At 35.2% G+C, this 15,120-nt stretch overlaps 1 protein-coding gene across 1 annotated transcript; it reads left to right on the top strand.

Moving 5' to 3' along the window:
* Window positions 1-2,509: 2,509 nt before the first annotated feature.
* LOC120147621 (GDSL esterase/lipase At3g27950) lies at window positions 2,510-4,747 on the top strand. The gene is made up of 5 exons (XM_039160947.1): window positions 2,510-2,830; window positions 2,904-3,104; window positions 3,278-3,450; window positions 3,920-4,187; window positions 4,462-4,747. The coding sequence occupies exons 1-5, from the start codon at window positions 2,572-2,574 to the stop codon at window positions 4,710-4,712; spliced, it is 1,152 nt and encodes a 383-aa protein (XP_039016878.1). The 5' UTR covers window positions 2,510-2,571; the 3' UTR covers window positions 4,713-4,747.
* The last annotated feature ends 10,373 nt before the right edge of the window (window positions 4,748-15,120 follow it).

Here is a 15,120-nt window from a genome sequence, read left to right as displayed (position 1 = left end):
TTTCCATCAACTCTCCATCCATCCATGTCTATATATACATATGCATGCATGCTTTATCTTGAAATGATGTGGCATTAGAAAGGACGCTATTTGATGTCATGAGTTATGGGTTTTATCATAACTTTTAGCTTCCACGTTTTCTTTTTCTGGTTTAGATTCCTCGCACGTTATCAGTTCTTGTTATAGTGCCTGCCAGAATTATGAACATGGGGTGCATATTTCGAGTTTCACTCGGTCTATCCTTTCTTGACCAGATATGTTAAAATTTAAGGTTAAACTATCCTATTGATCCCCCGAATATAGGAAGTTTTTTTTTTGTTGAAAAAAATCCTCAAAACCCTAAATTAATTGACCAATTTTCACTTTATAATCCATAATTAGAACACTATAATCAAACAAATTATCCACATCCATCCATTCTTTCTTCCTATCTTTCTCAATGATCCAATAAGAACAATTCTTTCTTAATTCTGAACTTTTAGATTATGCAAAAAAAACACATTTACAATCAACCCTACAGTTGGAACATAAAAAAATATTATATCAGGATTATATTATAATATGTTATTCTCAGATTTAGTATAAAAATAAGAGCTAATTGCATAATGTATCCTCAAAGTATGACCCTTATTTTAAATTAGTCTCTAAACTTTTAAATATTCTAATTTAATCCCTAAACTATGACTATCATTCCAAATTAGTACTCAAGCTTTTGAACATTTCAATTTCATCCCCAAACTATGACCTTCATTCTAAATTAGTCCCCATACTTTTTGAACATTCCAATTTCATCCCGAACTATACTTAAATACTAAGCACATCCATTGTTAATAACATCGTTAGGTCAAGTTATATTATTATATGTTTAAAAAACAAAATTTAGGTTGAACTATGGTTGAAGCTAATTACATATTTTGATGAATTTAGGACAAGATTATAAAATTCAAAAGTTGAGGTATCAATTTAGAATGATACTCATAGTTTAGGGTTGAAAATTGAATGTTTAAAAGTATAAGGACTAGTTTAAAATAAAAGTTATAGTACGATAATAAAATTGAAATATTTAAAAATTTAAAGATCAATTTAAAATAAAAATTATAATTTAAAGATACATGATACAATTATCTCTAAAATTAATCTCAATCTCGAAAACTTTATAGATTTTCGGATGTCAGATTTGTAGCTTAAGCTTTGGCGTTTTCGATTCTTGTTATGTGTAACAAAATCACGATTATAGGATGCATATTTCAAGTTCCACTGGATCTATCTGTTGCTGGTGAGATATGTTAAATTTTCATGGACAGATAATTCAAAGCACGAGAGATTTAATTAATACACGTATCGATATCATTAATACATTAGGTTTAAGGTTTATCATTAATACACGTGAAAGTTTGAGTTAAATATTGCTAACAATCTCCTGTCGGAGAATTATATATATAAACTAAGTTCTAAATGACCATTTTGATTAGAGAAAATAATATCAGTGACCGAAAATGTCTTATAATATACTATTTTAACTAATTTTTTTTGGATTTATCAAAATGACCAACAAAATTGCAACGCGATCTCGAATTCGTAACGCGAACTCCAATTTCGCAACTCAGTTTCCAAAATCGCAGCGTGAATAGTAAAAATCGCAACGTGAATAGTAAAACACAACGTGAATAATAAAATCGCAACGCGAATTTAGAAAATCGCAAAATCGCGTTGCGGATTTCAAATGGTAACTCTCTGCTTCTAGACTGAGATTTTAAGTGGAAAATAAAACTTATCTACATGTGTACATGAATCAATTTTTTTAAAATATAATTCAAAATTTAATTTTTTAAATGTATTTCATTAATATGAGTTAAGGATTCTTTCAAATTTCAAACTTTAATTAATTGAATTTAGAGTAATTTGTAATGAAGATTGACAAATGAAATAGATTTATTGTTCATTTACATATAAATTTTTTTACGTGTACGAATATTTTTTATAAAAAATATTTATGTACTTTTCCAACAAATTATTATAGATAGATGATAAGAGATAATTTGCATATAGATTCGTTACGATTTTACTATTCACGTTGTAATTTTACTATTCACGTTGCGATTTTTACTATTCACGTTGCGATTTTTCTATTCACGTTACGAAATTGGAGTTTACGTTGCGAATTTGATTTTAGCGTTGTGAATTTGACTTTTGTGTTGCGAATTTGACTTTTGTGTTGCGATTTACAGATTCACGTTGCGAATTTAGAAAATGAATTGCGAAATTGGAGTTCACGTTGCGAATTTATTGGTCATTTTAATAAATCTAAAAAAATTAATTAAAATCTTATATTATAAGACATTTTCGGACACTAAGATTATTTTCTCTTTTGATTATTATTTTTCCAAATAATCGTCGTTGAAAATTTTCAAAAGGAAAAATAAAGCCGGTGGGCCATACGTGCCACCGCTTGCGATTCAAAGGAATGGTGATAGATTGATTTCTGTCTTTTTCTATTCAACGGCGGAAACTCAAAACTAAAACTTCTCAAAGAGCTCACTTTTGCACAGCTCCAGTGCTAAGAAGATAAGAATGGAGGAGCAGTGGAAACTGGTTTGTTTACTTGGGATCTTGGTTTTGGGATTTGCACAACAATGGAAAGAAGTGGAAAGCAATGCACAAGGTTCAGTTTCATGTGGGTTTCCAGCAATGTATAACTTTGGGGACTCAAACTCGGACACTGGTGGGATCTCTGCGACTTTAAATGAAATCCTTCCGCCGAACGGTGAAACCTTCTTTGGACATCCCGCCGGCAGGGCCTCCGATGGTCGACTCATCGTAGATTTCATAGGCAAGTGCACTTTTTATCTCTCATTATTTTGTTTGATTTGTTCTTTTGATTTACATTATCTGTGGGTTTGCAGCCGAGAGTCTGAAGTTACCATACCTTAGTGCATATCTGGACTCAATTGGGACAAATTTCAGGCATGGTGCCAATTTTGCAACGGGTGGTTCATCAGTTAGACCACCTGGGTTTAGTCCATTCAATCTCGGGATTCAGATTTCACAGTTCATTCAATTCAAAGCTCGCACCACCACTCTCTACAATCAACTTAGCCTTAATAGTAAGTCACTCTCTTCCCCATGGACCAACATAGAGTGAAGTTATAAAATTTTCATGGGGGCGACATCCCTAATCTCTCTATCTGTTTTTCTTTATAATGCTCTGCTTCGTCTGTGCTATTTCTTGATTAGAATATTAAACCTCTATTTTTACAATGGTGAATTTCGATATCAGGAAGAATCCCTTTATCCATTAGCAATATTCCAAAGCCAGCCGAATTCTCACAAGCTTTATACACATTTGATATTGGGCAAAATGATCTTGGTCATGGTTTCCAATCCATGTCAGAGAAACAAGTGCTGGATTCAATTCCCCATATTATAGGCGAGTTAGCCAAAGCTATTCATGTAAGTTATTCAGTTTCGGTTCAGATTGAATTTGGCTTCATCATTGTTGAGTCAAGCTCGAGTAGCTCGTGTCCAGGATTAGAATTTTATTAGTTTTTAGATGTAACTTGAGGATGTTTGGAGGTCATATCTTTATGTCCATGTTTTGGACACAGTGAACTTAATGAAAAAGAACGAGTTAGAGTAACATAGGCTCTAACTATTGAGTGAGCCAAATTTAAGCATCTATTTTGATTCAAGTAACTCTTGAGGCTAATCAAGCTTTTTATGTTTAATTAGTACTGAAACTTACATTCAAACTCGAATTAAAGTATTAATAATCGAGTTTGAAGTCAAGTCTAAGCATTGAATTCATCTTTTTACTATATAAACAAGCTAAGTCGAACAAGCTCAAACAGTTTCTTACGGCTTTAGTTATTAGAAATGTATAGTTGAACTAATTAATAACCATCACTTGGCTGGTTTTCAGCAACTGTATAAGGAAGGGGGAAGGTTCTTTTGGATACATAACACGGGTCCCCTCGGCTGCTTGCCGTATAATGTTATATATGGCAAAAAGGCTGGAAATCTCGATAAAAATGGATGCGTGAAGTCCCAAAATGAGGCAGCCATGGAGTTTAATAGGCAGCTTAAAGACAAGATCTCCTGGTTAAGAACTCAACTTCCTTTTGCCAAATTCACTTATGTTGACGTCTACTCAGCCAAATATGCTCTCATCAGCAACGCCAAGAACCTAGGTAAAACATCATTGTTTTTAATTAATACATGTTTGAAAGTCTTGTCATGCTGGCTGTGTTAGTTCGGGTTTGGACATGAGTGTCGAATATGAATATGTTGTGTTGTTTCGACTCTTCATTTCCCCATAAGTATGCGTGTTCAACACCTATGTGACTCTCCAAATACATGACATATACTCGTATTTGACACTCAATACTTGAGTCTGAGTAATTTTTCTGCGATAAACACGAATGTAACCTGTGATTTGACTGCTGTATTTGTTCTTATGGGCAGGTTTCGTCGATGCGTTTAATTTTTGTTGTGGAAGCTTTTACGGATACCACATAAATTGTGGGAAAAGGGCGATAGTGAATGGCACAGTTTATGGAAACCCCTGCGAGCATCCATCAAAACACGTTAGTTGGGATGGTATACATTACTCTCAGGCAGCCAATATGTGGGTTTCCGATCGGATTCTCAATGGCTCCTTCTCCGATCCGCCTGTTTCAATTCAAGATGCTTGTCATAATCTAATAAGAATGTGATATTGACAATCACGGTGGGTTATCGGATTTTAAAAATGATCACGTGAAGCAATTTGATTAAATCCTGAAATTTACAAGTTTAAATTGAATGTATGGAATGATGTTAGTTTCTGGAATTTCGGATTTTACGTGATAAAAAAATGATTTCATTCTTGATAAGTTTTTGGATGTTTAAGTATCTGCTATGAAGAATGATTACATAAAACAAATCGATATTATCTTGGTAAATTACACAAAAGGTATTCTGACTATAAGATATGTTGACTATAAGATTCATTTTTTGTTGAGTTCCGACTATTTAAAATTATAAAATGGTCTCTTAATTATAGAGAGTTGTTTTGTTGAGTTCTTTGACTAGTAAAAGTTACAAAATGATCATCCTGATTATTCATTATGTATTAAATTTGTTCTTTTCTATTAAAAAATTAAAGACAATCTGAGCTAGACGTTAACATACTAATTAAGATATAATAAAATCTGATCTCATAATCTCAAACGACTATGATATTTGGTGATAGAATATGCTTGAGAAGTCATTTGCTGATTAGGTTATTATAATTTATGAGGCCCCTGGATTTTAATATAATCATATATAATTATTTAAATTTAAAATAATAAAACCGATTAAATCTATTGAATCGACCGATTTAATTTTGTTTTATAAATGAAGGATTAATCAAGTTAATTATTAAAAAATTGGTAATTTAAATGAAATCATAGAAAAATTACCTTTTTTCCCCAAAGGTTCTATTATCTTTATTTTTACAGGTTCTAAGGAAATCGAGAAGGATTATTATGGCCCAAAAAGTTTGACCAATAAGATGACAATGAGTGATACATTCCGCGACATCGAAAAATACTCCAGAAGTAAATTCTAATTCTATCTCCATTAAACTATTACTATTGTACCATTCGATTTATGATTTTACAGAGGATTTCAAAGCCGATTTTTCATTGACGACACAATCTGACCATGCTTCTAGTTCACGACATTAAACCCGACTTGTTTTTTCAAAGTATACCTAAAAAATGAAAAAGGAAATGTTTCATTTTTTTATGTATTTTATGTTAGGCGCAGAATTTTTAAAATTTCAAGAGAAGAGAAATTTATAAAATTTTAAAGATAAAATAAATTTTCAATCAAAAATATAAATAAAATATCTAAAATAGATAAGAAATTGAAATTTTTAAGAGAACGATTGTCCCACCAACTCTTCATTCCTACACCCAATGTCTTAAAATCTTAATTACAACATACATAACTATATTTTGACTATGAACAAGTGAATTTTTACTTTTTAAAAAAATGAAATAAAGTTGAGAAACTTCACAAAAATTATATTTTTGTTTAGGCTATAGATAAAAAGCAATACTAGCTAGTTACCAACTAATTGAACCATTTAAAACCAGCATCAACAAGTCATCTAGTTTTATTAAAATAAATCAGTCCAATTACATTACACATGACCTTTATCATTCACTTGATCAAATTTGTGTGAAAGAGGTAGAGTAGAATTATAGTCAATTATTTGTAATATTTGAATTACTCGGTCTATTTCTACACTAAATAATCAAATAATTATTTGAATTTAATAATTAATCAAAATCTTATAAAACAAATTTTTAGTTATTATCGTTGACTCAATGACATCAATGATCGAGCTGAATTAGAATCAATATAATAACTTATATATATATAATTTAATAAATAATCTTGTTAAGAAAGATTTTCCTTTTTTGTTTTCATTTTGAAGTGCTATATAAACGCTTTATTTTTATCACCGGAGAATATTTATATGATGGTAAAGCGAAGTTGAAGCCAGTTTACATCCATTTTGGAAAATTCTACCATCGCCATTGAAGACAAAGGACACATTGGATATTATATTCTAAAAGAAGTGATTGTTATTAAGAATGCTGAATTTTGGATTCGTCAAAGTGGAAGTTGTGGTAGAGAAAAAACTTACTTATCTTTGTCAAAAATATTTTTTTTTATTAATATGGGGTGATTCCAATGTAATATATTTTAAAAATATTTTCAATCATTTAATAATGAATGTTCAAACACTCTTACAGACAGCATATTTGAACTCAGAACCCTTAAATATAACAATAATCTCTTTAACTTTTAATTTCTCTTAATTTATACTCTCTAACCCTAATTTGAATATAGTGATTGATCATATTTTATCTATATGATTTTATTGTTGTTAATATTGGGTTGATTAATTTTGAGTACACAAATTGAGTGAGGGTTGACGATGATAAATCCATGGAGTATGGACCAGATGAGGAAGAGAAGACGGGTGTTCTTTGACTTGCTTTTATTTACGGGTATCTTCATAATGCTGCTTTACAGTCAAAAGCTGACATTCCCCCTTGATTTTTATGGCTCCCGAGTCAAACCCCTTTCCCTCTTCTACTTTAAATCTTTACCCAAAGACAAGGAGCTTAAATAATAGTAATCTTTAGAGAGCTACTATTTCCAACCGCTCCTCTCCTATTCAATTCATCCCTAAACATAAGTTACCTCATTCTTTCACTTTTTGTGGGGAAGACTTCATTAATTTGATTTCAATCAGAGTTGAAGTATAAAACATAAACATATTTCATCTACACTTTTTTTTATTTGTTCAAGTCGCATATTAAACTAGTCGAACTTATTAAATGACTTTAATAATAAAATAGAATATTATTCTCTTTATAAAATTTCGAATTCTAAAGAAGTTAACTATATTTTTATATAAACCCCACTTGTTTTAATTTGTTGTTGTTCCATGAGGAAGTATGTGGCTTCCTATGTAATGCGATAGGAGGAAAAGGAAATAAAGGAAGAGAGCAATTGGGGACAATGGAATCTTTGACCAAATCCCAAAGTGAAAAAGTGAGCCATGGTCAATGTTTGCAAGAACCTTGTCAAAGTTGAGGAAGAAAATCCCTTATCCTGAAATAAAAATAAAAATCAAATCAAATCATGTGAGATACATGTGATCATCATTGAATACACATGTAGCAAAATGACCATAAATTTACAGATTTAATATGCACCTCCACAAACGATATTGGAACAATCACCGGTTGAAATAAGAGAGTACTTTAAGGCCATGTAATTTGTAAGTGCAATGTGTAACGTAATTAGGATGGTCACATGTTGAGTTTTCAATCGACCTTCACTCAAATTCAATTTAAGGAGATCATATTTAACCCGAAATTCGATCTTAATTTATGATAAAAAAATACATCCAACTTGATATAAGTATAAAAATGTTTAGTTTTATTAAGTAAAATAAGGTCCCATTTGAAAAAATATATAAGAGAGATGGTATTATACAATTATTTTTAAATATATAAAAATATATATGTCGAAACGATTTTTAAACAGGGTGGGGGCGAGATTTTTGAAACCGCGTCATTTTTAATTATTATCTTTTCAATTGGATTTTTAATTAAAAACAATGCGATTTTAGAAAACCTCTCGTTTTGAAAAATTAGAAATTCCTTTACGATAAAAATATAAGGTTCGAGGAGTCGCCACCAATCTTTGATTAGGGTGTGATTGGGCACCCAAAAAACATTGTCATTTTAAATAAAAATTAATTTTAATTAAAACGACAAATTTACGGTCTACGTTACCAAAATCCAAGTTCGGGAGTCGGTTACGCGTGGGGAAGGATTAGCACCCCCACAACGCCCTAAATCGGTACCTAGTCGATTAATTAATTTCTTTGCAACGAATTTCACAAGTTCAAATTTGATTTGATTAATGATCCCTTTAAACGACAAACATGCAAATTTGCAACATTCAAAGCAAAAAAATAGATTTAATTCAAAATTACCAAGTCATTAGAAAGATAAAGAATATTCGATTATTTAAAAATATCGAGACCAGATCTTTAGTTCAGTTCTAACGACCTTTTCTCGAAAAGTTTAAATAGTCGAATATTTCCTTTTCTTTCGCTCCCAAATTTTACAATGATATATCCAAATTTAATTAAGCGTTACTGACGAGATACCATTTTAATTTAAAATCGTCAAAACAACTTTCCTGTAAGTTAAGGAAAGCCATTCTGATAATTTTAGATTAAAAGGGCATTACCCTTAATTCCGATTATGTGATTAGATCGAGTCATGCACATGAGGCCATCATACGAATTATGCTAAATGAATGTCATACAAAGAGTAACTAAATAAATATTATGATTCAAATCTCATGCAACGTGAAATAAATAAAAAGAATAAATAAAAAAAACTATATACATATATTTTAATTAAAAAAATACAAACCTCGCATGTTAACATACGATGTACAAACATGACTTAAATATATTAATAAAAACATGACATGCAACATTACAAAATTTGAATACATAGATATACATATACTAAAGGAGTGACTAAATATGAATAAAACCAAAATTGAGCATACCAATTAACAGGTTAAACAAGGGCTAAAATAAAAAGAAAAATAAACAGCATACTCCTTTCCTAAACATTTCATTTCAAGGTACTGCAAACATAATACGACCAAAGCTTTACATAGGATCAAAATGAATATTTCCAAAATTACATATCCAATGTATAACAATCACGAAAACAACCCTTGCATGATTCTGGACTGAAATGTAAAACGCTGGAAATTACGAGGCGAAATCAAAATATCAATAAAGCTCGGCTTAAGGATCAAAACGAAATGAAACAAAACTGGGATGGCCACGCTCACAATTAACCCCTCCCCAGCAAAACGCGGGCGTTTTTGGATCTGCACAAAACTACGCCGTTTCACGGCCACCTAAACGACGCCGTTTTGGCGTACGGGATATCAGGGTAACACTCATAACCCTAGCTTCAATTTCTTCTCAACCTAAACTAACAAGCCCCTCGCCGTTTCCTCCATCCCTCTCTACCCATCTCATTCTTCTTCTTCGAAGGCCAACAGAGAACCCAAAACAAACAAAACTGGCTAACGTGGCCTCCAACCCCCCAACGGTTCCGACAATGAACCCAAACAACGCCCGACGAACGACCCAAACCTCACCGATGCTCGCCAACTAAACTGCGACCCTAGAAACCAAAGCCCGTGGCCTCCGGCCGTAGCAGCCACCACGGCTGCTACCTCCTCACAACCCCGACGATAAACCCCATACTCCGATGAAAACCCATGGCTAGAAACCTACCTAAAACCTATCCCTAGCACAAGATTTACCCAAACTTCCCGACGAAACCCGCAGACAGCCCCTCACATCTACCACGACTTTCCTCTCCCCTCAAGGCTCCACCAAGGAACCCAAAAGACCCGATGAACCCTCTCTCCGTTTCCCTTCTACAGACCCTAGCCCCAACCTCTCTTAAAGATCAAACCCTTTCCACGCCTAAACCCCGGTGAAACCAAACACGGATACAACGGAGGAATCGATGGCTTACCCTTGGTGACTCAATGGGACTCGGGTTTCAAGCGGCTGTGACGGTTCCTCTTCTCGACTCAGGAAGGTAAATGTTGTGTTGTTTTGCTCTCTCGAATTTCTGGTTGGAGTTGATTGCTCGAATATTTATTTTGGGTTTCCACTGATGGTTGTCTCAAATGGATTGTTTGGTTACTGCTTTGGTGTTCTCTTCATTTCTGGTTTCGTAATTTCTGATGGGTTTCGTCTTCGGTTTTGCCCTTTTCTCTGGTTATTGCTTCCCCTTTTTTTTTCCTTTGATCTCTTGATCGTTGGTTGATGATGGATCTTTTTTTCCTTTTTTTCTCTTGGTCACTCTCTATATTTGTTTTTGTTGTTGGTTTTCTGTCCTCAATTTCTCCGTGCCTCTCGTTCTGCTTCTTGTTTCGTGTGTTTGCAGGGCACTGGCGAGAGCAGATCACGGGCGGCAGCTGTGGGGAGGCGAGCTATTGTCCGGTTGGGCGTGCGTGATCTGGCAGCAGGGTTGGCTTCCCGTGAGACTGCGGCTGGCTCGGGATTGCTGGGAGTTGGGAACCGTTGGATCTTGAATCCAGATCCAACGGCCTTCAATGATACGGCGCTGGAGGCTGTGACATGGAACCCTAACGGGTTTAGGTTTTCCAGAGTTGGGCCCATAACAACCGGGCTGTTGTGTTTTTCATTGTTTGGTTCGGCCTGTAACAAAAATGGCAATATTTAGTGCATATTTTATATATTTAATTATTTAATTATTTAACTATTTAATTACTTATCCGTATATATATATATATATATATATATATATATTAATAGCTACATAATACCAAACTTATAATAATAACCCTAATAATGATAATAGTAAAACCCAATTGAATTTAAATAATGCCCCGGACAAATCGAGCATCTACAGCTGCCCCTCTTTGTTTATTGTCGTGCAACGAGACTAGAGCAAAGATCACTAGATGTTCAAATTTGTCCGACCCTGAGAACTTTGACAGACTCATCCATTCCACTCTTCCTCTAGGGGGAGTGAGAGTTGAGAAAAAAAAATCTTCTGAAAACGGGTTCGCTCCCTCTTTCTCCAGGAGAATAGAACTCGAACATTTTCAAAAACCTCCAAAACGGGTTCGCTCCCTCTTTCTTCAGAGAGTATAAGACTCGAACAATCTTCAATGATCGCGTCTGCCCCCTATTTCTTCAGAGAGTATAAGACTCGAACAATCTTCAACGATCGTGTCTGCCCCCTATTTCTTCAGAGAGTATAAGACTCGAACAATCTTCAACAATCGCGTCTGCCCCCTATTTCTTCAAAGAGTATAAGACTCGAACAATTTTCAATGATCGCGTCTGCCCCCTATTTCTTCAGAGAGTATAAGACTCGAACAATCTTCAACGATCGTGTCTGCCCCCTATTTCTTCAGAGAGTATAAGACTCGAACAATCTTCAACGATCGCATCTGCCCCCTATTTCTTCAGAGAGTATAAGACTCGAACAATCTTCAATGATCGCGTCTGCCCCCTATTTCTTCAGAGAGTATAAGACTCGAACAATCTTCAACGATCGCATCTGCCCCCTATTTCTTCAGAGAGTATAAGACTCGAACAATCTTCAACGATCGTTGGGAAACCTGTAAATATTTAAGTCATCATGCAATGTCATGATCCTAATCATGCCTAAAATGTATACAAATGTGCAATTTAATGCATTTTCTTCTTCGAAGGAACCTCCTATCTTTTGATTTCAATAGAACTCGATTTCGTTTCGGGTACAGAGCATTTGACCAGTTCACCCCAGCTAACACTCTCAATACCATATCTTTTGGCTCGACCGAACTTTAACTTCTTTCTTTCTTGAAACCTGCTGGTACACATGACCAACTTCTTGATAAATGACAATATCCTTGGGTCATCTACTAATGGTTGTGATTTTCTATGAATTCCAAAGTTTTAGCTTTTCGCAACCACACAAGCTTATGGGTTAAAACAATTGCTAGCTTCAGGATACCCTGCATTTCCAAAACCTTTTGCATAATAATACAAAATGATTTCATGTACCACAAGTTAAGCTATGCGTTTTAACTTTTTCAAAATTAGATACTTGTAAAAGGGAAATTGAAAAGGGAAAATGTCTCTTTATTTATATACATGCAGAGAATTTTTAGGCAACTACATGGCAAACTTTTAATTGGAAAAAGAGCAAAAGGAGGGGTGTCTTCAAATATCAATAACAAAAATGCTTTTGAACTTGAATGCCGTCAGAATGACTCGAGTGTAGCTTCTGTGAAAAGGATCTCCAAAATTGTGATGACACCTAAGAGTGCGAAGCTCTTTCTGAACCCCAAAATCTCCCATTAATCTTTGGTCTTAATCCCAACTGCCATTGTCGTTACCCATGTCAGGAGCTCTTCCTACTTCCAAAAACAATTCAGATTATCCATCATGCACGAACTCTGAATTTAAAACTCAAGTCGCCCTTTGCGGGTTTTCGACTCGAGACCTCCTTTGGTTTCAAGACGCCCTTTTCGAGTTTTCATCTTGAACCCTTCTTTTTTTTTCCATTTTTTCATTTTTATTTTTTTATTTTTTTATTTTTTCATTTTCACTCATTTTTTCTTCTTTTTTCTTCAAGCAAAATACTTCTTAACTGCGTCAGAATTCACTGGATGAGGTAATTCAGACCCATCCATCTCAGTTAAGACCAGAGCTCCCCCAGAGAAAACTTTCTTGACAACATAGGGTCCTTCCCACTTGGGCATCCATTTCCCTCGGAAATCTTTTTGAATGGGCAATATCCTCCTGAGCGCCAAATCTCCTTCGTGGATTTCTCGAGGGCGAACTTTCTTATCATGTGCTCGTATCATCCGCTTCTGGTATATCTGACCGTGACAAATAGCCTTCAATCTCTTTTCTTCAATCAGATTCAATTGGTCATATCTGGCCTGTACCCATTCTGCCTCATTTAGCTTCACCTCTGATAAAACCCGGAGCGAGGGAATTTCCACTTCAATAGGGAGGACAGCTTCCATCCCATAAACTAGAGAAAACGGAGTTGCCCCAGTAGACGTTCGTACAGAAGTCCGATAGGCAAACAGAGCAAATGGCAACTTCTCATGCCAATCTTTATAAGTTTCAGTCATCTTCTCTATAAGCCTCTTAATGTTCTTATTAGCCGCCTCCACTGCCCCATTCATCTTTGGGCGATAAACCGTTGAATTATGATGCTTTATTTTGAATTGCTCACATACAGATTTCATCATCTTGTTGTTTAAGTTCAACGCATTGTCAGAGATAATTCTCTCTGGTAAGCCATATCGGCAGATGATTTCTTTCTTCAAGAACCTACATATCGTTGACTGGGTAACACTTGCATAGGAAGCTGCTTCTACCCACTTGGTGAAGTAATCTATTGCTACCAGAATGAAGCGATGACCATTTGACGCTTTTGGAAAAATTTGCCCAATAACATCCATGCCCCACATAGAAAACGTCCACGGAGCTGTCATCACATGCAACGGATGAGGAGGGGTGTGCATTCTATCCCCATAAATCTGACACTTGTGACACTTTCGGGCATAATTGATGCAATCAGTTTCCATAGTTGACCAATAATACCCAAATCTCATAATCTGTCTGGCCATTACATGCCCATTAGCATGGGTGCCACATATTCCTTCATGTACTTCTTCGAGAATCATTTTCGCTTCTTTAGTGTCCACACACCTTAATAAGACCTGATCCATGCTTTTCTTATATAAGATCTCACCATTAAGCACATACCCTGCTGCCATTCTTCTAATGGTCCTTTTGTCATTCTCAGTTGCCTGTTCGGGGTAACTTTGATATCTTATATACTGGAGGATATCATAGTACCAAGGTCCTTCCTCATCTTCTTCTTCAATGTTAAAGCAGTGGGCTGGATACTCATAAGCCTTCATCTCAATAGGCATCATATTTGAATGCTCGTTCATCTTAAAGGCCGCTGCCAAAGTAGCCAAGGCGTCCGCCATTTGATTTTCTTCTCTGGGGAGGTAATTGAAAGTCGCTTCTTCAAATTCTTCAATAAGTCCCAGAACTAATTTACGATATTCCACAAGTTTGGGATCTTTGGTTTCCCATTCACCTCTGAGTTGGTAAATTACCAAAGCTGAATCCCCATATACCTTCAGCATTTTGCTTTGAGTTCAATAGCTGCTCTAAGACCCATAACACAAGCCTCATATTCAGCCATATTGTTTGTACAATCAAAATTAAGTCGACTGGTAAAAGGATAATGCTCTTCACTTGGTGAGACCAAGATTGCCCCAATCCCATGCCCCAAGGCGTTTGAAGCACCATCAAAGTTCATCTTCCAGTATTTACCGGCAAGAGCAATTGTTTCTTCCTCCGAGATAGCCATTAAATCCTCATCCGGGAAATCGAAATTCAACTGTTCATATTCTTCTGAAGCCCTACTCGCAATGAATTCTGCTATGGCGCTCCCTTTAACTGCCTTCTGGCTTACATACTGGATATCAAATTCGGACAACAGGATTTGCCAACGGGCTAACCTTCCAGACAATGCAGATACCCCCATTAGATACTTTAAAGGGTCCAGCTTAGATATGAGCCAGGTAGTATGATACAACATATACTGTCTAAGTCTTCTGGTAGCCCACACTAAAGCGCAACACAATTTTTCAATTGGTGAGTATCTGGCCTCACACTCAGTGAACTTCTTACTGAGATAGTAGATAGCCCTCTCCCTCTTCTCAGTTTGATCATGTTGCCCCAACACACATCCCATTGAATTGTCATAAACGGACAAGTAAAGAATTAAAGGCTTTCCTGGGATAGGTGGCGCTAGGATCGGAGTATTCGAAAGATATCTCTTTACTGCCTCAAAAGCCTCTCGGCAATCTTCACTCCATTCTCCTGAATCATTCTTACGAAGAAGGCGGAATATGGGATCACATCTTTCGGTCAGCTGCGAGATAAACCGAGCGATGTAATTT

Source organism: Hibiscus syriacus, unplaced genomic scaffold (assembly GCF_006381635.1).
Source record: "Hibiscus syriacus cultivar Baekdansim isolate YM2019G1 unplaced genomic scaffold, ASM638163v2 tig00110940_pilon, whole genome shotgun sequence".
In the NCBI taxonomy this organism is placed as follows: Eukaryota; Viridiplantae; Streptophyta; class Magnoliopsida; order Malvales; family Malvaceae; genus Hibiscus; species Hibiscus syriacus.
The sequence above is the reverse complement of the archived record's forward strand: the minus strand, read 5'-3'. Positions and strand labels throughout refer to the sequence as shown.